Here is a 25,901-nt window from a genome sequence, read left to right as displayed (position 1 = left end):
TGCTTTTGGTGTTATCCCCTCAGCTACTGCATGAAAGCAAGATATTACATCAAAGATATGATCTGAAGACTGAAGAGTACTGCGTACAATGGTGAAAGTAGATATAATTGTCCAATTCCTGTTTTTGTTTTTGTAAAATTTTGGTCATTGATATTGCAGAAGGCTCTATAGCATACACTTATCCTGTATTTGAAACCTCCTTTAATATGTATCTGCGATAGTTTCACAAAGTTCATTTATTAACATATTCCGGTTTGTTTTCAATATTACCCTCCGTATAGTGTTTGTGGGTCTCATGTAACAAAAAAATTAAATCACTCCATGTTAAAAAAAATTGGATGGTTGGATCTACCCTCTCACTGAATTCCAAATCCCACATATTTTATTGAAACAGTAATTCGGTTCAACTTCAATGAAATTTTGTGAACTAAACGATTTAATGAAGATTTTGATTCATATGCGACCGAACTAACCAGATGGGCACGCTTTAGTTGATAGGGTCATAGACCACACTTGGTAAAGAAAATCGATCGCATAATCAATGGTAGAAATACTTGGGAATCTTATCATTAGAACGAACCCATATAAACCAGGGAGTGCACTGCAAGCACAATATTTGAAGATTACAAGCAGATTCTTGGCAAAAATTATTCACAAATTATTAATGATCTTTCCGATTGTCTAAAAGGGGAAGAAAAGAAAAGGAAAGCTAGATTTTACAAGTGTTACCTAGGAGTGATAAATAGCGAGCCAGACCTCATTTGCGGATAGACGCTTTTTTTGTTTGCGTATTTTCGAGCTTCTTTTAGTTGGTTGTGGATTGATCAAACCAGCAATCTCAGGAAAACCGACGCACTCCTTTCCTCCGAAAAAAAAATCTTCTGCTTCTCATACATCACATATACATAATGACTTTCTTGTCTGCAGGATCCCAAGGTCAGAAGAAAACCAAAAGAAAACTAAGTCACACGGTGCAAAACAACGCGACATTAGCACTAAATTGCATGAAAATTCTTTGAAGTAGTTAGAAACAGGATGCACATCAGTTGACACCAATGATTATCAAATTGCATTCTGTTTTTAACCATGAAATCTTTTATGATAAACTAACTATATAGGGGCATGCATTATGCAGAATAAGTGAATAACCAACTACGTCATCTTCTGATATGAAAAAATAATGAGCAAATCAGAAATTTAAGGATCCCCTTAAAATCATACTGATATAGGAAAATTGGTGGCCTTTAGTTGTCATATGGAGAGACAAGATAATACTCGTACTAAACTACTAATGAACAACCGAGAATCTGCCCGCCTTACAATGGATTCTTGATCGACAGCATGTTTTTTGAGACGAAAAATGTGGAATTAAGCCTATTTTTATAATTAGATTTATGCGTTAGTCAGTCCAGAAATTAAAATGACCTTCGATAAGAAAGTGTTCCATGCCACAGCAAATGTGGTACCGTGCATACACCTTGCCCATGTCAAGAAGATGTAATAACCTCCAATATTAATTCTATTTTCCTTATTAGTAGTTCCTTTTGCAATTCATTGATTTGAATCTAACTTTAGAATACTTATTCAATGGAATGTAGGAGATGATTATGATAGATCCTGAAGATAATTGTCCATGTATTCTACAGGGTTGTGAAAACTATTCTTCACATGTAAATAGATGCATGAAGGTAAGATTACGGACTAGTAATATTTACCATCTAACTACAACTTATGAACCGGCACAACTTTATATTTTACATCGTGCTTAATCACGGGATTATGAAATTGACAATGATAAACTCAAGTAGAAGACATGGTGCATGTAACTTGCTTTCAGTACTGGTTGTTTATTGCATTAGCATCCCGGTGAAACACATTCAAGATGATAAAAGTTCAGCAGGCAAATGCTGCATTTAGTGTTATTCGCTTTCTTTCCACGAACAACATTGAACAAATCTAAGATGCAAAGTACAAACAGACACAAACCAAGGAAAACATGAAGAGATATATGAAAATTCAAGATTAACAACAAAATGCCAGGAAAACTACGAGCAGAGATAAACTCACACATACAGGAATAGAACTACGGAACAATCTTGTAAGCTTTCACTCTGTCAATCCAAGAAATGAACGAGTTCTTTGAATTCCTGAATCCCAGAAAACCATGTTCCTTGCTCTTGTTCATGGTATCCAACGAACCTTCACCACACAGAACAAGATCACAGAACCACCAATTCCCAACATCTTCTAACTTAGTTGGCGTCAAGTCATTATCCCTAACAATTTCATCCCAAACGGAGCTTTTATCCTTCATCAGTTCCTGTAATGTCAGCTTCTGACCCTCCTCGAACTCGGCATACTCCACATTAAACTGTTCTGCCAACACTTTCCAAAAGCTTTTCCATTTAAACACATCGCCATTACTCACATTAAAGGCCTCATTCTTTGCATACGGATCCACGGCTGCCCATATATGATGCTCGGCAATCAAATCCGCATCAGAGCAATCTGAATACCCATTCCAAGCAACCTTGGACCCCGGAAACCGTAAAACCACCCCCTCATGCTTACAGATAGCTGCGTAAACACAAAGTGTCCCAACCAAATTCATCAGACTATAAGGAGAAAACCCAAATATGTTTCCTGGTCGATGCACTGACCAAGTCAAACCTTCCTTCTTCTCCACCTCCGCAAACAAAATATCCTCGAGTGTATAGTAAAAATTAATATGATCCAAACGGGGTAAACTCTCATCAAAAGGAGAATCATGAATTACTATTTTTCCAAACGACTCAAATGGCCCCAAGTAATGCTTCCTACCAGTCTGTAAGCTAATATGTTTCAAACCAGGGCAATTAGGTATGACAACACTTAGAACATTTTTCAACATTCTCCCATTAACCTCACAATTCTCAGCCTCTGTTGATAGACTAGCCCAGGTGACGTAGAACACATGAGTGATATCGTTGACAGATCCAAGCTTCTCCTGGACGTCATCCGCGTCGCATACGTCGCATCTGATGTAGTTGATCGGATTGTCGTCATTCCAGGTGGGACGAGGGCGGCGGGCGACACCGTAGACTTTCCAAGGGCCGCCGGGAGTGTCGGCAAGCGGCAAGATCTCCGCCAAGCTATTGCCGACGATTCCGGTCACCCCGATTATTAGTGCTACGCTCTGATGCTTAGGGGGTGCCTCATCTTCATCGAATTTTTTCTGTTTCAATCAATCGCCAAGTCAAATTATTACAAAGGTAAACGTAAATCGATACAAACAAGAATCATATCATAAATAAAAAACATGATGGCCCAGTGATTGATTAACCTTTGCAGCGCCAATTGCTCCAGCCCACCACCAGCTCATTTTGGAGAAATTCGAGGGATGGAAGAAAATTGGATCAACGGGCCGGGGAGATTTCGTAAAAGATGAGAGGTAGATGGATCCGATTGGATGCTTGACAAGTCAAGTCGCAGGGTCCGGTTGAATTCGATGATTCAGAAATGCACAGCTGGACTATCAACTTTGTTTATAAAAAAAAATTATTTCTCAAATCCAATCATTAAAGAAAGATTCAATCTGATTAAAAAATAAAAAAAGATATATCATTTTTCATTATTTTTTTTTAATAAAAATATGGACTGAATTGATCATTTTTATATATGAAAATGCCTAATTAAAATTTTATTCTAAAATTTTAATGTGTGAGGTTGATTTAGATATTCGTCTCATAAAATCGATGTACAAGTTTATGTGTTATTAAATTCACGTTTTTTTTTTCTACTATTTAAACTCTGACACATGTTAGTGATTATGTGTAGTGTTCGGGAATTCATTCTCACACTACATAAGAAATACCGAGGGTAGGAAATGTAGAAGTGTCAATTTGAGTAGATCAGGTGGGTTTGGATCGGGTTGACGAAAATATTATTTAAAAATTTCTCAATTCAAACCCGATCTGAAGCCTAAACAACCCGAAAATTTTCAACCCGAACCAGAACCCGTCTAACTTGGCTAACCCGATCAACTCAAACTAACCCGATTTTATTTTTTTTGTTATTTTTTTAACAAAATAATTAAATAAAAATTCAAAACACACAATAATAATAGTAATATTTAATTTAATCACATGATAATAAAATCTAAACTTATATATAATTTAAATTTGAAAATTTAGTTGTAGAAAAAATTAAAGTATATTTACTACAAAAAAATAAAAAAATATTCTAAGAAATAAAAATTGTACAAAATAAACATTGAATAACGAAAATCTATTATATTAATATACAATAAATTTTTTTCAAATATACAACATATAAAAATGTAGCAAATATTTTTTAATTATATATATAAATAATAATAATAATAAAAAAAAAAAAATTCGGATCATCTCAATTGACCCGAACCCGATTAATTTTTTCATGTTAGCTTTCAGATCAATTCGATTCAACCCAAACCCAAAAACCCCCAACTCAAACCTGATATTTTTCGGGTTGACTCTTGTCGGTTTGGCGAATTGGATTGATTTTTGACATCCTTAAGGAAATGTTTGCAAAATATTATGTTATGTAGAAGTGATTAAATTTATAAATTATAAAAAAAATTAAAAAATCAAAAGTTGGTAGTGTTTGAAAACAAATGTGAAAATCTAAAAATCAAAGTTGGATAGTGTTTGATAAATAAGTGATTAGAGTGATTTTAACATTAATCTTTTTATTAGAATCAATTTTTGAGAATCATAATCACCATATGAATACCTTTTGAATTTCAATTAAGTTAAGCATAAACTAACACATAATTTGAATTTACAAATACACAAAAATGATTTTTTAAGTCAAAATCTAACAATCATTTTTGTTAGTGATTGCAAACACTCCCTTGAATTTAGATGAACATATTGTATAAATTGTATCGAGATATAACATAAATCATGTTGAAATGTTTTACTAGTTGCTTAGATTATACTGCATATAACCCACCGAAAATATTAATAGGATAACATATTTTTGAAAAAAAAAATAACATGAACCTTTTGTGTTAAATAAACTCAAGTATATTTACCTTATTTGTAAACTATTATATGCCTAATTCTTTAAGACATGGTTTTAAATGTAATTAATTTTACACAAGGTCTTTTCGTTTTTTTTTAATTGGAAATTTTTGCACGTCCTTTGGGAAAAAGACATGAAAATTTTAAATATATTATCCAATTCAACAAGAGTAACAGTGTTACTCTTGTGATACCATCTCACAAATAAAATCAATCAATTCTACCCATATTTATAATAATAAGTAATACTTTTAACATAAAATATAATATTTTTTATGGGTTACTCTTGTGATACGATCTCACAAATAAAACGAATCAATCCTACCCATATTTATGATAATAAGTAATACTTTTAACATAAAATATAATATTTTTTATGAATAACCCATATAAAAGACTCGTCTAAAAAAAAAAACCATTGAAACCGTCTCATATAAATTTTTCCCATTCAATAATTATATCAGAATTCCTCGTGGAGACAATTCTTGCTCATTCTTACTTGTCAAAGATCGTTAATTAAGCCTTAACTGTCCAACTAAACTCAAACTAAATATATGCTACACAATATTCAATAATTTTTACACATGAATTTTCAAAAATACATTTTTTTTGACAAGTTCAAAAATACATTTTTAACAATGGAATTCATATATATTTCAAATTTTCAAGGAAAAAATATCCCCTAGAAGTCATCATTAAATACATTGATACTACATTTCCACCACCTCAAGAATGTTTCACCCAACACATTACCACAAATTGTTAGATGGTATTTTAATGATGTAAAGACGATTTAAAAATTTTAAAGCAAGTGGTTTCGAGCTAGAGTACAATAATAATATAATATTAATATTTACAATTTTGAATCATGAAGTAATTATCATTTATCACGCCAAAATATGTGAATATATATTTTTTTACGAAAAAATAAAACATTAAGCTATTTTTATATTAAAATATGGGGAAAAAATTCCCAGCAATGAAAACAATCGCCCAAAGTTACAGCCACTGAGCTCCCTCAAAGAAATATGGCATATATATACATCTTCTCATTTGTCTAAATCTGAATTTGGCTGATGACCGAGCCAAACACATGGTCAATTGGTCAACACCCGATTTGCACGGGCCACGCTTCGTTAAAAACAAACAAATAAATAAAAATAATGATTCCATGATCAAGTCAATATCATGGTAGAAATCATACACAAGCTTAAGAATAATACTGATCCAGGCAAACAAGATATCACGCCGAGTTGGAAAACCATGATACCAATTGATTACCGCAAACACCGCATTTGAAGTTTACAAGTAGATCCTTAACAAAAATTACTCATAAACTAGTAACGATCTGTAGATGATGCTTGTCTTAAAGGGATCGAACAAAAGGCAGAGCTAGAGTGTACTAGTGTTACCTAGTAGTGATGTAATAACTAATAACAAACAAACCTCACTAATGGAAAGAGGCGTTTTGTTTTTTTGCTGTAGAGAGAGACACTCCTTCTAGTAGGTTGTTTTCTCACTTAAGAAAGTGTGGATTGATCAAACCAGCAATCTCAAGAAACCCAATTCGTTCCTTTCCTCCAAATATTGTCTTCAGCTTCTCATCACATATGATGACTTTCTTGTCTGCAGGATCCTTGGGTGAAGAGGAAAACCAAGTCACATAGGGGCAAAAATCATGTAATGTTTGTGACATGCACTTGAAAACTACGAAATTTATAAAAAAAAATGTCAGCGCTGATTAAAGAAACTCATATCTATCACCAAAATATAATAATATATACAGAGCAGTAATAAACTTCATGATATTATTTGAGGTAGTCAGAAACAGGATGCGCATTAGATGGCACCGAGCATAACCAAATTTACCAACCATTAAATCTTTTATGATAACCCACATTCAGAAGACTACCTAAATACAGCCTCAACCATAGGAAATTTCGATTTAAACATGAGCAAATCAGAAATCATGTATCCCTAAAAATCAGACTGTTAAAGAAAATTTAGCAGCATTTATTAGTCGTCAAACGGAGAGACGAATTCAGCTGTGTGAAAAGTGAGTGAATAGTTGTAAGATACATCAGCATTCAGCACCACCAATGTCGACGAAAATCCTCCTACAGGTTAACAACAAAGAACCTTCCCACTTAGTAAACATCACTTACCGTGTATGTTAATGCTCCGATGACAAAACTGGAAGGTCTACGCATAACAATTTCATTATTGGAAAAGCATGCCCAGCAACAATGCAAGTCTAAAGTACCTTAAACAATGTTTTAATCAGGTTTATATATCATTACCACTGCATATCAGTCCAACAGAGTAGATATTCATACACCGATGATGATTCTTGTTAGCAAAATAAAATGTTAGCGAAACAAAAAGAAAACTCAAAACACGCGAATACCTGAAGGTTGTACTGTTTGATGTACGCCCAAATCTCTTTGAGTGCTTGAGTACGGGGAATCTCCGTGACGCCGCCGCCGAGGAAGGCCTGCATCTCCGGAGAGATCCTTCGAGGCTTCATTATACCCCTCGGCTCACGCTTCTTCGTCTCCGTGGCCGGCTTCGAAGCAGCAGCGGCCGTTACCGTGCGCACAGCACGCAAAGTAGCGGGAACGAGCCGGGAACTCCCCGCGGCAGAAGTGTTCGGGAACGACACCGTATTTACTGTGTAGACAGTGGAGAAGACACCCAGAGAAATCGCCATTTGAATATGAGTGTAACGATCGGCTTAGGGTTTGAAATTGAAATGAAGAAGATAAGAGTATCTTGAAAAAACCGAATGGTGGGAAAACTCGAAACCCGGACCCGAATGCTCTGACCCATTAGAAAAGAAAATTACCCCAATTTGTGAATATGGACTTCTTTGTTATTAGGCCCAAATTGTTCAAGGCCTTCAAGTCGGGTAAATCGCTATCGAAAATTACATGGGCCCTCAAAGTTAGATCTAGAATGGAATGGTCAAAATGAGTTTGGGTTCTCATCTTATCAACTAGATAGATTCGATTCGTAATTTATCAGCCCGTCAAGTGACAACCATGATGAGTTGCAAGTCAGTCTGTTCTAATTCTAACTCCACCAAACATATTAATTAAAAATTTGCGAATCGACCAGTACTGCTTTATTAGATAAATGAGTTGGGTCGACAATTTATCAACTCGTCTAAATAACGGGTTTTGGTGGCAATTGTTATTCGAAAAAAGTAGCAATTGACAACGGTGGAACCAGAGTGAACATTTTTATTTGATCGTAGATATAATGATTATGAGTAATGAACCATAAATTAAAAACAATTACGTAGGCTGCATTTTTTTGCAACTTATAATGAAAACTAAAAAAAATTAGGGTCATGGTTGTTTTTATTTACGCTTGAATATGCACGAAAATAAATTATCAATGTGATTGGACTTTCACAAAGTTCATTAATAAAAGAGCATAAACTAACAATCAAATAAATTTGGTTCAACTTCTGAACACCATTGATAGAATGGTGATGCCCCTTTCTAAAAGAAATACCGTTTAAATACATATATTTTATTTTTGTTGTATAATTTAAGAAAACAACTTAAATGGCAGGTAATAATTGAATTAATCATCAATCTAAGAAAGCTACCTTTGAATATTACAACCTGCGGTTGGTGGGGGGACCTTATTATTACCATAATAATCATTCTCAGCGATATAGGCATGAACTGATTATCTCACCAAACAGACCTTAGTCCACCACTCATCCAGCATCCTACCTTTATTTCACGTCAGCTGGCTTCCAACTGAGCTGCCCAACATAACGATGATATATCATAAAAATCTATGTGAGATTGGTTAATTGTATGTGACGATTATCTATTTAAGTGACCCATGAAAACGTATTATTCTCTTGAGACCGTCTTACGGATCTATATCTATGAGACGAAATGATCTGACTTATATTTACCATGAAGTGATACTTTGAACATAAAGTAATATTTATTTTTTAAAGATTTGGGTCAGGTTGAAATTCGTTTTATTAAATTAACATATGTGAGATGATCTCACAAGAGTTTTTGTCATATATGAGATGTTGATTTGGATTAATGTGAAATTGGCAGAAGGTTGTTTGGTTGACGTAAATTTGATTCTTATGATTATTTTGATTTTGATTTTGATTTTTTTTTTTTGTTGATGATATAAAATATACTAACGAGTGAAAGAGAATTGGAAATTGTTTTAATGTAATGATCCGTTTCTGAAGTTTAATAATGTAGATAAACGGAGAATATGTAGGCAAATGTTAAAGCCAAAAAGTTGATAACAACCTAATTTATTTTTATCACAATTGGATATTCCAATGTGATAAGCTCATATCACTTTGTATAGTAAAGACTAGCAACAAGTTATTCCAACGCCCTCAAGTGGAGAGTTGATTCATCGGGTTAGATATTTGATTTTTAGACTTTAGTACTCGAACCGAAAACAAGGAGTTCATGAAACAAATTTAGATGTCATAGCTCTTGATCTTCGAAATCAAAGCATCCTAACATATTTAATTGGATTGTCGAAAACTAATGAAACGCTAAAGTTAAATTTTAATTTTAATTGATACTTAGATGTCAAATTTTAATATATATATATATATACAGAAATGATATCCTGCACGCCCTTATCCTGCACATCTGTGGACGCCTGCCAACGTGGCGCGCCGCAACCACACAATTTTATTTTTTTTTACAAAAAACATGTGACCAATCATGAACCGCCACGTAGGCGGTGCTAGGGTGCAGGGTATCAAAATTTTATATATATAAAGTAAAATTTAATCCAAATTTATTTATTTATTTTAGAAAAAAAAAAAAAAAAAGTAAATCGGGAAACGAATTATTTGTAGCCACGACATGATTATAGCAGAAAGCCAACGTAAAATTGCTTTCAAAGCAAAATCATTAGTTACATGGTCCTTTAGTCCCACATCAACTCAAGACCAACCATATCATGACACGTGTGAGCAGACAACTCGATAGCTTTAATAACTAAATTGGGCCGACAGTGTTTAGGCCACCTATGTGGGCCTTCTGCCCATCATTCTATTTAATCGTTACATATCTATTTGCTTTATTCTCACCCTTCCCTTCCCGGTTTCTTGACTAGGATAATTTTTTGTAATATTTTCCATTATTATTTTTATAAAAAAAAAAAAGCAAAGAAATTTTATTTTTATAAAAATAAGTAAAAAGCTAAAAATATAGTGATATAAAATATAAATTATCACATAATCCCAAAATTGTATAGATAATAATTACATTAGATTAATATTAGAGCAGGATAGTGAGTATATTTTTAGGACGAACACTATAAATAACATGGACATACAATAAGCATTTTACTAACATTCAATCATTCATCAAGTATTGTATTTAATTTCTGAAATAACAATAAATTTTAAACTTTCATTTTGTTCAAATAACAAATGCCTGTAAACCAACCCATGGCATAAAGAGTGATCCACTAAAATTTTCATGCTATATTGAATCATTGATATGAAATTATAATAATTATGAATCGAAGGTAATAATTATATTTTAATATTCGAATATAGAAACAAATATTGATTTAGTATTCATCGTAGAAGTCTGCTATGGTTGTTGCGCCATCAACCACCCCCAATAATTCGTATCACATTTACTGAGGATAAAATATAATATAATTAGGCCGGTTATCTTTTTTAAAAAAAAATAATTATTTTATATAAATATTTGAATTAAATCCGTTTAATATGTATACTTTCGTAATAAGTTAAGTTTCGTAACTTAAAAAGTTAAAATACAATGCAACCACCTAAAGTGTTTTTCATTAAGCTATAAATTTCAAACTTACAAAAAACCTATTTAGATCCCCAAAAATGTATACGTACGTGCACATCATGTGCTAGCGAGCGCTAATGTTAGAATGCAATATTGTTGGAGAATGATAGACACGTATGTCTTGAATTGTTTTACCATTTAAAAAATTAGATATGCAATATTAATTTTGATACAAAGAGTGATCGATCTTATATTAGAATCAATGTCATGGGTTCAAATTCTTAGAAACATGTGTTCTTGAGATGATATATAATTTAAAAATTTTCATTTACAAATTACATACACGTGCAGACTATAATATTCAACAGCGACAAAATAAATTGTGCATATATATATTATGTTGGAGTTTCATATATCATATATTTAAGGTTGGCTTGTTTACAAGGGCTCTTGCCCAGCAGAATTTTTTGGCTCAAGTGTTTTATTAATTAAAGCTCAATACTAAAGAATTCTAATTATTTACAACTTTTGTCAAATAAATCAATTAATTCCTTGATTTTTTTTATATAAATGAAAGGTGCTCAACTCTCTAACCCAACAATTTTTTCTTCCCAGTCTTCTTATATTTATTTCGATTTAACCACTATTTGTTGCTTGTGTTTTTAATATACGAAAATAAAATTTTTTGTCTCACTATATTTTGTGATATAAATTTAAGTGAAGTTGTCGAACGAAAAGCCAATATTTGAATTTTGATTGTTTTGAATAAATTAGGTATTGTATTTCATATCCAAAATAAATTTATCATCTTTTATTTTTACTATTTATTTAAATTATAAATTTAAAATTTATAAGTATTAAAATGGATTTGGAGTTATTTACCTGAAAAAAATATAATATAAGATGTCATAACTTCAAATCTTATATGCATGAAAAAATCTTTATATTTTACTGAAATCGTGCTATTTAGTATTTTTAGATTTATTGACCATATTCAAATGTAATGTGCTGCATATATATATTTTTTTTTTGCATTTATGCATATGTTATGAAAAACAAATTGCCCACCAGATTAAAATTTTTTAGCTACGCCCTTGCTTGTTTAATATTGTTATATATGATATCTCTTGGTCATTTAGTTGTAGAACTCCAATTTATTATTTATATATATATATATATAATTTGACATATATTCTTTGAAAATTTTGATATTATTAATTAATTAAAGATTTTTATAACCATTAATGAATTAGAGTTGAAAACGAAAATTTATTTGAAACCTCTAATCTCCTTTGTACTTGGATTTACATCGATCATTTATCAATTTCAAATCATATATGAACTGGCCAATCCTCTAGTTTTTGGAAGTATTAGTGTTATGTATACAAATATATATAATATGACTGGCAATTTGATCTTATAAACGTAAAAGCCCTTCGATCTACCTATTTATACTCGCCATTTCCACCCATCTCACACATATCATCACACGCATGCAACGTTCACTACTCTTATAATTAGCTAGTGCACGTTAAGCTAGCAGAGAGAGGGTGCGCACGTAAAGAATCAATATTCCTCCTGTACGTGGTGCATGAATCATGGCTTCCGAACGCCTTCTATTCATTGTTTTCATCTGCGTCGCGTTCGCCGCCGTCTGTGGACAAGCTCCGGCGAGTCCTCCCACTTCAACTCCCATCGCGTCTTCGCCTCCTCCGGTGGCAACTCCTTCTTCTCCTCCTCCGGCGCCGGTTGCTACTCCTCCTCCGCCTTCCAGTCCACCACCACCTCCTCCTCCTCCCACTCCTAGTCCACCGCCACCCGTTGCTCCCACTCCCGCACCGCTCCCTTCTCCACCGGTTTTCAGTCCTTCTCAAGCTCCGACTCCGTCTCCCGTTTTGGCGAGCCCTCCAGCTCCTCCCACCGGAGCTCCTTCGCCTAGCGTAGGAGCTCTTACTCCTGCCCCCACCACCACCAACCAGGTACGTACGTATCGCGCGTGGCTAACATATATATATATATATAGTATACCTCAGTGCCTTACTATATGAATTATATACTTTATATAAAATTATTTATTTAACAAATGAATTAACGAGATCTTTCCATTAACGCATGTATGTGAGTCGTGTAAAGTGTATGAATTTCTATTTCCATATACATAATATATAGCTAGCTAGTGTGTGTATACATTTTACGAGAATAGATCTAGTATATATTCAAATTGCTATCATGTTTGGAATTGTGTCGATCCAATCCCGTTCGATGCTATACAACTACCAAGATTTACATTGTGCTTGGTGGATTGGTTTTGGAAGAGATTTGAATTTGTAAATACGGGTTCGGTGTTTGGCAAAATGAAATTTTAAAACGGGATTGGTATTTAATGAGATTTCATTTAACTGTTTGAAATCCTTATAAAATTGGTCGAATTTCATGGGATTTCATACGATTTGGGTTTATAAAAATAATAAAATTATTTCTAATAATAAATTCATAAACTTTAGTTATAAATTTAAGTTTTCCTGACATTTTGTTTTACAAAATATTATTTTCCTAAAATTTATGCTAGTAAATTTCAATATGCATTTTAACTTTTATCCAAATACCAAAATGAAATTTTAATTCCGTGAATTTAAAATCCAAATCCAAATTCAATTTCAAATCCAATTTCAAATTCCATTTTTAGACATTCAAACATACTCTTAATGCAAGGGAGATGTTCATATAAACATCTCGCTTGCATTAAAAAAAACGAAATATTGGATTTGACATATGGGTAGTACCGCTTATGCCAACATCGACATTACCCATGTTTTGAGTCGATTCGAAAAGCTGATCACGAGCTTTACTAACCCATACATGATTAATTTATATATATGATGCTTGCAGAGTGGAGCAAATTCATTGTGGTCAGTGCAGAAGATGTATGGGATGTCTACTTTGGGCTACGCTTTCCTCTATTTCCTTCTTTAAAACAGTAACCATGCAGCTTATATATATTGGACCACGGGCTTTATTATATATATATATATATTATATATATGTACTTGGACGATATAGAACGATACATTCATTTGGATTCTTTTCTTTTTTAATTTCGTCCCTCTTTTAATGTCATTTTCCATTCTCTTTGAGCTTGTATTTTTGTACCGATCGAGAGGAGCAATTAATGTATTTTGAATGAGATTATCCTAGCTAGTTTTGGTGCATTTATTATTTTATACAAGTTACGGAGCACACGCTTTGCGTGTGTAATATAATGCATTATATTAAAATTTGTGCTCCAAAAATACATGTGTGTGAGAAGTTAGATTTTCAATTGAAGAGAAAATGGGAGAAACTGATGTAAAGTGAAAATTTGGCTGCAATAAAAGGGCAAAACTGGAAGAAAATTTTGGTATCATCACACCATACAAAAAACAGTTTTTATAATGGTCACAAACATTATATTATTTTATATTTACATATTCTTCCCTTGGTTCAGAAAATCGAGGACATGCTAACTAACACATCGCATGCAGGGCGTGCATACATATTTAAAAAAATTCAAGAAAAAATTTAAAACTTCATAAATATTTTTTATGTTAAATTTTTATGTAACGAGTTATATGAAAAGAGTTTATTAGAATATTATAGATATAAATAAGATGAAATTTTACTAAAATTGGTTTAATCACATTGAATAAATGGAATATTTTGTGATTTGAGAAAAGCGTGGGCAATTTTGGATTGTTAAAAAGTCAAATGCAACACCAAAATTTGTTACTCTAGGCGTCTCCAACTTAAATAATAACTAGTAAACATGGTACACACGCGTGTGTAACGAAAAATTTTCAGTTACGATCACTTTTTTATTTTATTTTTCTGAATTTCTTTTGTACTTTTGATTAACATGTTATTGGGAAAAAAAATCAGATGAAAAAAGAAATGTGGAAGCCCAATGAAAAATATGATGAAAATTGAAAAGTCGTGAGATGATTGAAGTTAATGTATTATAAAAAATAAGTTTTTTATGTGAAAGTGGAGTTAGTGGGAGGTTTTTTAGTGATGATTGTGGGTAGAAAGGGTAATTATTATGGAATAATATAAGAAGTGAAGGAGGGGCAAAAATGAAACAAAAGATGGTGTCTACATGAGCGGTTTTTCTAGGTGCCTCAAGTATTATAGTATGGATATAGATAAGTAGAAGAAGTGTTACAAATTAAAAGTTAAACCAAAAAAATTAAATCAGAACAAATTACGTTTTTGGTTCCATTTTTGGCAAATCATCGAGAAAATTGGTTCAGTTCAAGATGTAAAATATAACCATACCAGTTATTAATATAGTTAGGTATTATAAATGTAATACTGCACACCGTGTTATCAAATGTTTTGATATGTTTTGTGTACATTGATACATACACATATGAAAGAGTATCGATCGATCAGATTAAATTATATTTTAAAAATAAGAAAAAATTGCAAATTTAGTCCTGTATATTTGTCACTTTGCGATTTTGATTCTTTATGTTTTCACATTTCAGTTTTAGTCTTGTATGTTCCAATTTTTTGCAATTTCAATCCTTTTTCTTCGAAAATGCTGACGTGACATTGTACACGTCAGCTCCACATCAGCACTGAATTGGTGTCACGTCAGCGCCACATCGAAAAAATTACTAAAATTACCAAAAAAACTAAAGATAGCGGACTAAAACTGAAATCTGAAAATATAGAGGACCAAAATCGCAAAGTGACAAACATACCGGACCAAAAAATCAATTTTTCCTAAAAATAATCAAAATATATTAATTTGAACAAAAATTTAAACTTTAAAATCAGTCATTTAAATCGACCAAAGTGGACCAAACTTCGATCGAATTTTTTTTTTTTTTGTTTTGGTTATTGAAATTTCGTATGTGTTGGTTCGATTTGTCATTCAATAATTCGATGGATTTGGTGTAGTTCATATTTTTACCGTATATCCAATTTCAAAAAATCTATTGTTCAGTTTGGACAAGTAATTTAAAAAAGATTTTAGGGTTTTATAAGTGAAAAAAACTTGAAGTATGTGTTTGGATAAGATTTTTATAAAATTTTTGTGAAAAATATTTTTAGAAAATGTTCTCCAAGTATAGTTTTTAAAAAACATTTGAGAAGTGTTTTTAGATATTTTTACAATGAAACCATGTGAGACAAAGATGAGCAATATTACTTTTGAAATGTTAATATTTGCATTAATAGTTGTTCAAACACATATTTGTTTTTTAAAAAAATTTAAAACATTTTATAATTTTTTTTTAAAAAAACACTTTTATAAATATACGTACGTCCAAACAAAAGTTACAAAACATAAAATTTCTCTACCATTCTAGTTTATTTAGCATTACATGTGAATACGTGCATCGCATTTGTTTCAAAATTATTGTTGACCTTTTATAAAATAGAAAGAAAACAAAAATTTGTCCAGTTGATTCCAAAAACAAAAAAAAAACAAAAAAAAAACGATATTAAAAATTCGAGTATATTTAATTTAATTTATTTAGTGGCAGATCATGACCGACGTGTCGTATATTTGAACATGTTAAAATAATATAATATAATTACATGCTATGAATTAACTTCATCATACTTTTAATTTTTTTAAGGAAAACATAATACCAAAGTTTTAAATAATAGTATATAAATATGTTTCGTTCAATTAGTTGTGTATAATTAATTAAATTTTGGTAAATCACAAATTTGTACACCCCAATATTTTTTCTTCTTTTTTACAACCAAATTTAACCAAAATTTTACGTACCCGTACTAGGGATAATTTTTTATTTTATTTTTTAAATAACACTCCCATAAACAATTTACCCATTAATCAAGAATCCAGCCGAATATTTCTTGTACATTGGGCTTGAAATGGAATTCTACCGGTGTTCGGTTTGTTTCCACGTAGCTTGTAAGGGACAATGAGTTTAGTTAGTGGTTGCTAGCTTAACCCAATTTTGACTTTTGAGTCCAATGGGCCACAACTTAATTTAAAAGCACCAAAACCTGTACAAAACTAGACATGAATTGCATTGTTGGTATTTTTTGTTTGCGATTTGATAATTTATGTTAAAAAATGTCAGGCTTATTCTTGTATCTTTTGATATATAGAGAGAGTAATGATATAACATTATACATTCCAGCAACATATAATTTGTCGAAATTTTTAATTTAGCAAAGTGGCTCAAATCAGGAATGAGAAAAATATTATTCAAGAGAGATTATTAATATATAGGAGTTTATTTAGTACATGTGTACACCTGGCTTAAGCTAACAATTTAAATATTTTCCATAAAAAAATGGTTTATTTGGTATTAGTGATGTATAGGGGTGTAAACGAGTCGAGCTACTCGTGAGTAGCTCGACTCGAGATCGATTTGACCGAGCTCGAGCTCGAGAACATACAATCGAGCTCGAGCTCGAGCTCGAGCTCGCAATATATGTGTTCGAGTAGCTCGCGAGCTGCTCGATAACACATATAAATATAAAATATAATATAAATATATATATAAATATAATGTATATAATATTTTATTTATTTATTTATTCATATAATTATTTATTTATATATATTTATATATAATTTTCGAGCTCGAGTAGCTCGAGATATAGACGAGCTCGAGCTCGAGTACGAAATTAACTACTCGATCGAGCTCGAGTAGTTAAATATGAGTTGAGCTCGAGCTCGAGCTCGAGTAGTGTGCTACTCGACTCGGCTCGACTCGATTACACCCCAAGTGATGTAGCACACGCGCGCGTTGCATGTAAAACATAATATATATTACATAATTTTTTTTTAGGTGGTTGAGTTTTTTAGTGTAGAAGTTTTGTATAAATTTACATCATAAAAGGGCAAAATAGAAAAAAAAATTTGGTTTGTTTATGCCACACCAAAAACTGTTCTTCTAATACTTTCAACTTAATAGTAGAGATATTTCACTTAAAAAATTTCGAAAATGAAGTGCGTTATAATTCCATACAACTATGCGACCATAATTACTTCACTTTTAATAGAGTTAGATGAATGAACTTAGCAGTAATCTCTGGACAAAAAAGGTTGTAATTTGGCATGAAAAAGAGAGACTTTAATTTGAATGTAAATATTATCAAAAGAAGTGCTCGGAAAGTAAAGCAAGGTGGCCGGCAAATGTTAAAGTTAATGGGGTGCTTGCCGGATGTCCGGTTAAAGGCCAAAAAGAGTCCGGCAGAATTGACCTGAAATATGAATTTCGTTATATTGATGGTTAGCTGATAGTTGATATGACATTAAGATATCAAGTTTGAAATGACATCTCAAATTTTTCACTCGATTGGAACAAATGAACAATTATACAACATACATAGTCCATAGATGTAACCAAGCTAGATACGACGTTTTTAGAACTTAGAATGGTTCATAATTTAGTTAGTCAGTAACCACTAATGACAATATTAATTGATGGGTTATAGACCATTTTAAGATATTTAATCCAATTAAATTAATTATGGTTAAATTAGTGAAGAAATAATTAACAAGGGAGCCCAAGTTATTAGTCGAGTGGTATTAGTAGTAGGGCTCAACGATTTTTTTTTTAAAAAAAAAAAAAAAAACCATAACCCATGTAAATAACTCTATGAATATAAGTTACCCGAAAAAAAAAATAATTCTATGAATGTAAGTGACATTTCATTCGTGAAAGGTACATACTCTCAATTTATATCCTAAAAGCGTTTAATTTTTATGAGTACATATTTTGAAGTGATCACTGACTTGAATGTAGGAGGGTTTTCGTCGGTCGGGTATACTTTAATGCCTCTAACCTCATCTCGTGGTGCAGGTGACAACCCTAAAATTTATTGGCGTTAACACAGAAAGAACATCTGTTCTTCCGGAGCGACGTGTTCATCTGGACTGACTGATGATCATTCGAATTCCCTATTCTCGGATAATGTAATTTCTTATTGCATGAAACATAATTTTAATTAAAAATGTAATAATACTAACCAACCTTAGCTTGAAAGATTTAAGGAGTTACTTTCCATAGAAAAAAAATATATAATAAAAATCATTCTGAGAAACGCATAGACTTTGATGGTTGAAACAAAATATATATATATATATATGAAAACTATTATTCTCTCTTTTAATTTATTTTTCGTCGAAATAATAACGTAAAATTAGACATGTCAGCAGTGCTTTATATATTTCATTTTGTAGGTTTTCATTGGATTAATAGAGTTGAGTAACATTAAACACGTCAACAGTACTTTATGTGTATATATATACACACACCATTTCAAAAAGTATTTTATTATAAATAAACTGTCACATGAAAACAATATATGAAAACTTGTCGATAGAGTCGACAAAACGAACAAGCCCGTCGGACTAAACCCGCGCGTCCAGCCAAATTGGTGGTATCGTTTACGAGCGGGCCATCTAACAGCCCCGCGCTTGCCGGTTGCACTTAATCGTTGACTTTATAATTTCTGAAACACGTGCATAAAATTTGCTAATAACTATCCTTCAAGACAACTAGCTACTCGTTAAAATATTAGCTAATAATTTGAAAGCAACTCTTTAAGACCATTATGTGCAAAAGAAAAATGTGGTCCAAACAAGAAACATGATTGTTGCATATTTTTTTAATTAAGTTTGAAATCAAATACATCGGTAGATATTTTTTTCTATGAGCTAGGAACCCGCACTCCCCATTCTTAAATTTCAAAAAGTTCAATTCATTATCATTACTTTACATATTCTATGTGTGTACAACCATCAGTACTTGGACGAAAGAGTAAAGACCATAAATAGACGTAATTTATTGAGCAAAAGTAGTACAAACCTAGCTAACTTTTTGAAGTCCCTTTTTACATACCCAATCACATCACAAAATTTAAGCATACTTGAACCCCAAAAAAAAAAAAGGAATCTTCCTTTGACTTTTGCATGGAGGCTCGTTCTTGAATTTTGTATATTCATTTCAACGACGTCGTTCGGGACTCCAACGTGGCAAAGATGTGCTAAAATGTGTCGACACAACTCTCGAGTCAAGAAGTTCCATTATTGGGGTAAAACTCACACATCTTGGCACCTTGTATTGATTTATGGAGGCACCCCTTGAGATGGCATAGTCCATCAACTCCTCAAAGGTGCCGTTTTTCACGACCCGGATCTCGAGCGGCCCGATCGAGTTGTCCGCCACTCGGCACTGGCGGTACACCGAGTTGAGCGACTCCTCCATGGCTAGACAACATCGGGCCATGACGTCATCGCTCGGCGAGTTGGCCGAGTCCTTTGCTAGTAGCTCCCAATATATCACGTAGTGACCCGGGATAGACTCGGTGTCAGCGTAGCTCGTGTACTCCACCACGCTGGCGTCGAATTCGCTAAGAAGCTTCGACGCATTCTCCACCGCGGCTTGCAGCTCCGCCTCGTCCGTCTTGTCCGAGTCAATGCTGAGCAACACGTTCTTCCGTCTGATGAATTGGAACTGCGGGGCCGAGTTGTGGAACCCGGTGACTCGGAGAATGTCGCCGACTCGGTACCGGTATAGACCGGCGTAGGTGGTGATAACGAGTTCGTATTCCTTCCCGATTTCAACATCTGCGAGATCAACGAGCTTGGGATCAGGAGCGAACCCGCCAGCCGAGTGCGGAAGGAACTCGAAATAAGCCATGTTGGGCATGATGGTGTATGAAACTTGGGATGGATTAGTCATGGGATTGAGATTGAGGCCGAAGTAGCACTCGGATGATGCGTACATTGTGCATGCTTTAGGCAATCCGCCGCTATAATAATCCAGAGTTGGAATGTATTGAGCCATTGCACCAGTAACAATCACATCAAGATATTTAGTATTAGGCCAAATCCTAGTAATGATCCCTTTCCAATTTTCTTTCCCACACTCCCCCTCGATGAAATCGGCCAAACATGAGTCGGGTCTCGAGATCCGAGACATGCATTCCCGGATTCCTTGGTCGATGATTTTTGGGCTCAACGACCCGGTTCGGATATCCTTCGCAAGTTGTTGCCAATTGAGCTGGAGGAACCGGATAGCCCGGAGAAGGCCCGAGGCAAAAACAGCCCCAACCCGGAGGACTTGTTCGCGTTCATAGAGCCCGCAAAGCATTTGAGTGTACATGCTTTGGAACGAATCGGTGCAGAGGATGGCTTCGTTGGGGCTGGTGTAGACGTTGTATGGGTCGTAGGGTCGGTTCTTGAAGTGTTCGCTTTTGTAGTAGCTTGTGAGAACGGGTCGGGCTAGAAGCCCACCCGGAGTCTTGGTTTCGGACTTTATGAACAAGAAGTATAGCCCTTTCCCTTCGTTCAGCCCTTTCACATACCTGTTAATAAAAAAACAATTAAAAAATGCATTAATATGTGTACGTGTTCAAAATCGTGTCCAAGATTAAAAAAACACAACAACTAATAAATCATTAATCTTTTTTTCATGAAATTTTTTTTAACAATAATCTCGGGATTTAGGCGGTGCATGCAATTAATTATATTATAGGTAGAAAAAAAAATATATGGATTTGACGTATGCTTACAAGTTCATAACAGGCATGAGAAGAGTGTAGAGGAGCTGGCGGCGATCGAGTTCTTCTTTGATTGTAGGCATGAGTTTTCTTTCACCGGCGGAAGTGCCGGAGCTGGTGAGGAATTCGGAGACAGGATGGGCAGACAGAATGGGAGAGCAATCCCCATTGGCGATCCTTTGGATCAGTGGCTGGAGATTCTCGTAGGTGACCATGGGGACTTTGGATTTGAAAGTTTCGCGGTCGGCGGCTCCGTCGAGACCGAGGCCGTCTAGGTACTCAGTGCGAGCATTTCTGGTGAGGATCTGTGCCAACACGTTCTGCTGGACGGAGTCGGCGTTTCGGGTCATCTCTTCGATGAACTGGAGAGCCTTGGCGTCTCTCTCGCTGGCCGGAGGACCCAATGGGGATGCTACAATGGAATCGACCGCCATTACTGTAATTATATTGGAGTTTGAGATTTGAGGTAGAAGAAGATTAGTTTGAGGTATGGTTATATGGATGGGGTATTGGGGTATATATAGTGGAGGATTAGATAGAGAGAGATAAAGTGACACGTGATTGATAGCACGCAAAAATTAAAAATAAAAAAGTTCTCTCAATTCAATTTTCACGAAGTTTCTTTGTTTTCTCTTGGTCTTCATTTGAACACGTAGGAAGATTTTGTCGTTAGAACTTATTAGATAGTCTCGATTGACTTTTCTAATAATATCTACACCTATTTATTAAGTTAGAAGTTTTAATAAAATGCACCGTCTCTTGGTATAGTAAAACAAAACTAATAACAATTTATATTTATTTATATGTTTTAAAATTTCAAATTATTTGGAAAAAAAAAATGGGTTGCAAATAACTAATAGCATCAATAATGCTTTAATTGTTTCTTATGGTTATCATTTTTAACCCAAAAAACTTTTAATTTTTCTACCATAAATTTATTACATGTTTTTTTTATTAAAATTAAGTTTAATAAAACAATCAAATTTTCGTCACACATATCGTGTGTGTGCAAATATTCTAGTTTATTTATGACACAAATGATAATTCATTATTTTATTAGTGATCATACAGGTACAACGAAACTTATATAACAGATCTTACAACACCAAAAATTCAATACACGAATTTAATATATCAAAATCTCACGATACATTAAATGCAATATTTATTGTACTTGTACCTCTAACATTTTTCTTATTTTATTTTTTGGGAAATGCTACGTGAACATATTGATTTACACATTGAGTTACACAATACACATGAAATTACAAAATTATCTCTCCACTTGATTTGAAAAAAATCTTACCAAAATAAATTAAAGATAGTTATGTAATTTTTAGTGCAACATATAACTCAACGTGTAACCCTCCGTGTACACATAGTATCATCCTTTATTTTTTAGATTCACACGAGCCAAATCAAACATTCTCGCTTTCCCTTAAATTTGTATTATGTTAGAAACAATTGTCGGATTATTAGAACGAGATATTTGTAACATTATTACAGCGTAATATTGAATATGGTCCGTAACGATGACGTACATATGTACAACAGATTATGTGATTTGTTTGAGATGACGAATTAGTATACTCTCAGGTGGCCACGACCAGGGGCAATATCGTAAATAAGGTAAATGCAGTTGGATGGGGAGACAATGTGGGGCCCGAACAATTGTCGGATTCTCACAGCAGTGGCTGCATGTGGGACCACATTGACACGTCGTTTCGCGGTTGATTCGTCGTTGGATCCGACAGAGGGCCCCACCCCCAGCCAGAATGTCGGTCAGCGATAGACATTGCCTGCCGGCGGGGTCGACAATATCTACTGTTGTTGCTTTTTGTTTTGCTTACTATGTTTTTGTTTTTCAAATAGCTTTTGTTTACTATTAATGCTATGACATGGACCAGCAAGTTTTTTATAAAACGGTCACACAGTTTATATTGATGATACATGTTAAAAAGTAATATTTTCATAAAAAATATATTTTTAATTATAATCGAATTGAAGAAGAGGTTTATCTCATAAATTGACACGTGATACTGTTTAGTAAAAAATTTTGTGTTAAAAATAGAATAGACGTGATATCATAGACGACGACAACAATTATAACGATAATAATATGACATCAAAACAAGCACGTGTCATGCGTATGAATAATTACGAACTCGTATGATATATTTCAAACGCTAGCTTCTGCCGGCAGAATTCTTGAATCGGACGGAACATTTTTTATGGAAATGTGTCATGTTTTGACTTATGGATGGATTGGAATTCAATAAGCCTAATTTCATAGAGAGAATGCATTCGACAAGTCAAAGATTTTTTCCCCATCTTCAAAGTAACCTTAATTTAAACTGTACACGTACATTACCAAATAATTTTTACAATGGACGTTGAATAGTCAAGATGTGTCATTCTAGCCTAGAAATATGAGAGATCAATTTAACTAGTATTTGTCAATAAAATTTAACATATATAGCATTAATTGGTTTGTGGTTTCGGGTAAAACTTAATCGATTTGATACATTAGTACATTCACTTTTTCTAATTCTAAGGCTGTGTTTACTTACTGAGATTAATTATATATAGATAAATAATACTAAGACTATTAAACTAATTTTATAGGATGTCGAATAATGATGCATAAACAATCATATGTTTACTTTAATGGATCAATTTTGTGATTGATATTATGATTAAATGACGAGTTACAATTTTGCCCTTTGTGTTTATTATATAATCTTATTTTTAGTTTTTATTTGTAAAATTGAGATTATTATTTTTAATGTAAATTATTATAAATCCACATGTACATTATTTTATTTGACTAAAATTATTGAGTATAAAAATTATTTATTTTTAAAACAAAAATTAATAAATTGAGTTAAAAAAATTTTCCCCATGAATAAGGATAAAATCTAATGAAATGTATTAATCATATATTAAATGATTAGAATTTGTTTATTTTTATAATTTTTAAATGAACCTTTCGTATATTTAAATCAAATGAATTGTATTAATATATCTTAAAGTATTTGAAATTTATATCCATGTTATATAATTTTTTAAATGAGATTTTCATATATTATATTTTTGGGAAGTAAATTAAGGATATTAGTGTAATTTTTTTTCATTAAAAACTTAATGATTATTTATTTGTGATAAATCATCAAGGTTTAAAATTTAAATTAAGTAACTATGGATGAGCTTTATGAGTTAATACGGGCCCTCAAAAAACAAGTAAACATGTGATTGCATAGGATTATTAATATAATCATATACTTATCATAGCAAGTAAACGCAATCTAAGTGTCGGACTATATCAAGTAATGATCTAGCAAAAACCAACTTAATTATCCCATCAAATTTCTTTAAAAAAATAAAAATAAAAATAAAAAAATAAATAAATAAAAACGTATCAAATCTTGCAAAGTCATACTTTAGGAAATTGATTTCCCCCACTGGGTGAAATTTGTACGATGCCCTTGTATCAAAGTTCGAGCTTTTAATTTTAGATTAGATATGGGGGTTACGTTACAACTTACAACTATGAAAAAATAAACATGGTATATGAAGTTTGGTGATTAAATAACATTTTCGTTTGATGATTACGAAATTATGAAAAAGATTAATCAACATACCAAAACTTAATTACTCTAATTTGAAACCTATCTGTAGTATGGGGTAGCCCAACCCAACCCCACCCTTCTATATTTATGTGTGTGGGCATGTATACATATATATTACTTGGTTTCAAAATTATATTATCGATCGGGATAAATAGTTATTTAATTATAAATTTAAGTGTACAATGATGAGTTCATGAAAATTTATTGGTCGATACAAAATAATTATAAATCAAATAAAAAATTATGTGTTTTGTGAAAATAAAACTAAAATTATTCAATTGTTCCACAACTACATATTATCAAATGAATTATAATTTTTTTTACATAAATTGATTACTATTTTATTTAAATCAATAAAATGGAAAAAAAAAATTATATTCGTATATTTGAACAATATAGGTCAATTGTTTTATTCTTTTGATCAAATGGAGCGACATTTACATAAACTAAATTTTAAAATGTTATATTACGACACCAAAATATTATAATCACATTACTTTCTAAATATTTAGGATATTTTTTTTCAAAATAAATTTAGTTATCAAAGTACAGTCTAATATTGTATCATATTTTAATTTAGAGAACATCAATATTATAACATTCAGAATATTCATAAACTAAATTAAAAAAATTATAAAATTTCGAGCTATCTGAGATTACTTTAAAAACAGATGTAGTCATTCAAATATAATTTGATGTACTATATATATTTGAATTTAATGAACACCAATATTATAAGATTCAGAATATTAATATTATGAATTTATTTTTCTTATAAATTATTAGAGAGATTACATATTATTCAAAATAATGAATATGTTTTTTTAACATCATAATGAATATGTTAAGAGACTTGAATATTGAAATAACAAACACACACACACACATATCTTAACCAGTCGATTCTTTTA

The 25,901-nt window shown here is 32.5% G+C and overlaps 4 protein-coding genes across 6 annotated transcripts; 1 reads left to right on the top strand and 3 right to left on the bottom strand.

Moving 5' to 3' along the window:
- Positions 1-462: 462 nt before the first annotated feature.
- On the bottom strand, positions 463-3,491 carry LOC140860360 (3-oxo-Delta(4,5)-steroid 5-beta-reductase-like). Of its 3 annotated transcripts, XR_012143689.1 has the most exons (4): positions 3,323-3,491; positions 2,074-3,214; positions 730-921; positions 463-601 (listed from the first exon to the last, which is right to left on the bottom strand). XR_012143689.1 is itself a non-coding variant. In XM_073263348.1 (3 exons), exons 1-2 carry the CDS (start codon positions 3,359-3,361, stop codon positions 2,084-2,086), a joined length of 1,170 nt encoding a protein of 389 aa, XP_073119449.1. In that variant the 5' UTR covers positions 3,362-3,491; the 3' UTR covers positions 608-921; positions 2,068-2,083. The 3 variants fall into 3 exon arrangements, 2 of the variants coding, with proteins under 2 accessions (XP_073119449.1, XP_073119448.1); XM_073263348.1 differs by lacking the exon at positions 463-601 and having other exon boundaries at positions 608-921; positions 2,068-3,214; XM_073263347.1 differs by lacking the exon at positions 463-601 and having other exon boundaries at positions 609-921.
- Positions 3,492-6,298: 2,807 nt separating this feature from the next.
- On the bottom strand, positions 6,299-7,820 carry LOC140866309 (uncharacterized). The gene is made up of 2 exons (XM_073271280.1): positions 7,453-7,820; positions 6,299-6,681 (listed from the first exon to the last, which is right to left on the bottom strand). Exons 1-2 carry the CDS (start codon positions 7,753-7,755, stop codon positions 6,562-6,564), a joined length of 423 nt encoding a protein of 140 aa, XP_073127381.1. The 5' UTR covers positions 7,756-7,820; the 3' UTR covers positions 6,299-6,561.
- A 4,483-nt stretch (positions 7,821-12,303) lies between these two features.
- LOC140867227 (uncharacterized) lies at positions 12,304-14,034 on the top strand. The gene is made up of 2 exons (XM_073272303.1): positions 12,304-12,804; positions 13,715-14,034. Exons 1-2 carry the CDS (start codon positions 12,424-12,426, stop codon positions 13,796-13,798), a joined length of 465 nt encoding a protein of 154 aa, XP_073128404.1. The 5' UTR covers positions 12,304-12,423; the 3' UTR covers positions 13,799-14,034.
- A 5,584-nt stretch (positions 14,035-19,618) lies between these two features.
- Positions 19,619-21,833, bottom strand: LOC140863240 (probable indole-3-acetic acid-amido synthetase GH3.1). The gene is made up of 2 exons (XM_073266525.1): positions 21,374-21,833; positions 19,619-21,166 (listed from the first exon to the last, which is right to left on the bottom strand). Exons 1-2 carry the CDS (start codon positions 21,793-21,795, stop codon positions 19,804-19,806), a joined length of 1,785 nt encoding a protein of 594 aa, XP_073122626.1. The 5' UTR covers positions 21,796-21,833; the 3' UTR covers positions 19,619-19,803.
- Between the last annotated feature and the right edge of the window lie 4,068 nt (positions 21,834-25,901).

Source organism: Henckelia pumila, chromosome 4 (genome assembly GCF_033568475.1).
Source record: "Henckelia pumila isolate YLH828 chromosome 4, ASM3356847v2, whole genome shotgun sequence".
NCBI classification, from domain to species: Eukaryota; Viridiplantae; Streptophyta; class Magnoliopsida; order Lamiales; family Gesneriaceae; genus Henckelia; species Henckelia pumila.
This window is presented reverse-complemented; position numbering and strand designations above follow the sequence as displayed.

Coding starts and splice junctions, on each gene's coding strand:
- LOC140867227 (XM_073272303.1), top strand. CDS start 12,424: ATGGCTTCCGAACGCCTTCTATTCATTGTTTTCATCTGCGTCGCGTTC. Junction 12,805..13,714: donor CCCCCACCACCACCAACCAG/GTACGTACGTAT, acceptor TGATGCTTGCAG/AGTGGAGCAAATTCATTGTG.
- LOC140860360 (XM_073263348.1), bottom strand. CDS start 3,361: ATGAGCTGGTGGTGGGCTGGAGCAATTGGCGCTGCAAAG. Junction 3,215..3,322: donor GAGCAATTGGCGCTGCAAAG/GTTAATCAATCA, acceptor TGATTGAAACAG/AAAAAATTCGATGAAGATGA.
- LOC140863240 (XM_073266525.1), bottom strand. CDS start 21,795: ATGGCGGTCGATTCCATTGTAGCATCCCCATTGGGTCCTCCGGCCAGC. Junction 21,167..21,373: donor CTCATGCCTGTTATGAACTT/GTAAGCATACGT, acceptor TTTTATTAACAG/GTATGTGAAAGGGCTGAACG.
- LOC140866309 (XM_073271280.1), bottom strand. CDS start 7,755: ATGGCGATTTCTCTGGGTGTCTTCTCCACTGTCTACACAGTAAATACG. Junction 6,682..7,452: donor TCAAACAGTACAACCTTCAG/GTATTCGCGTGT, acceptor TCTTCACCCAAG/GATCCTGCAGACAAGAAAGT.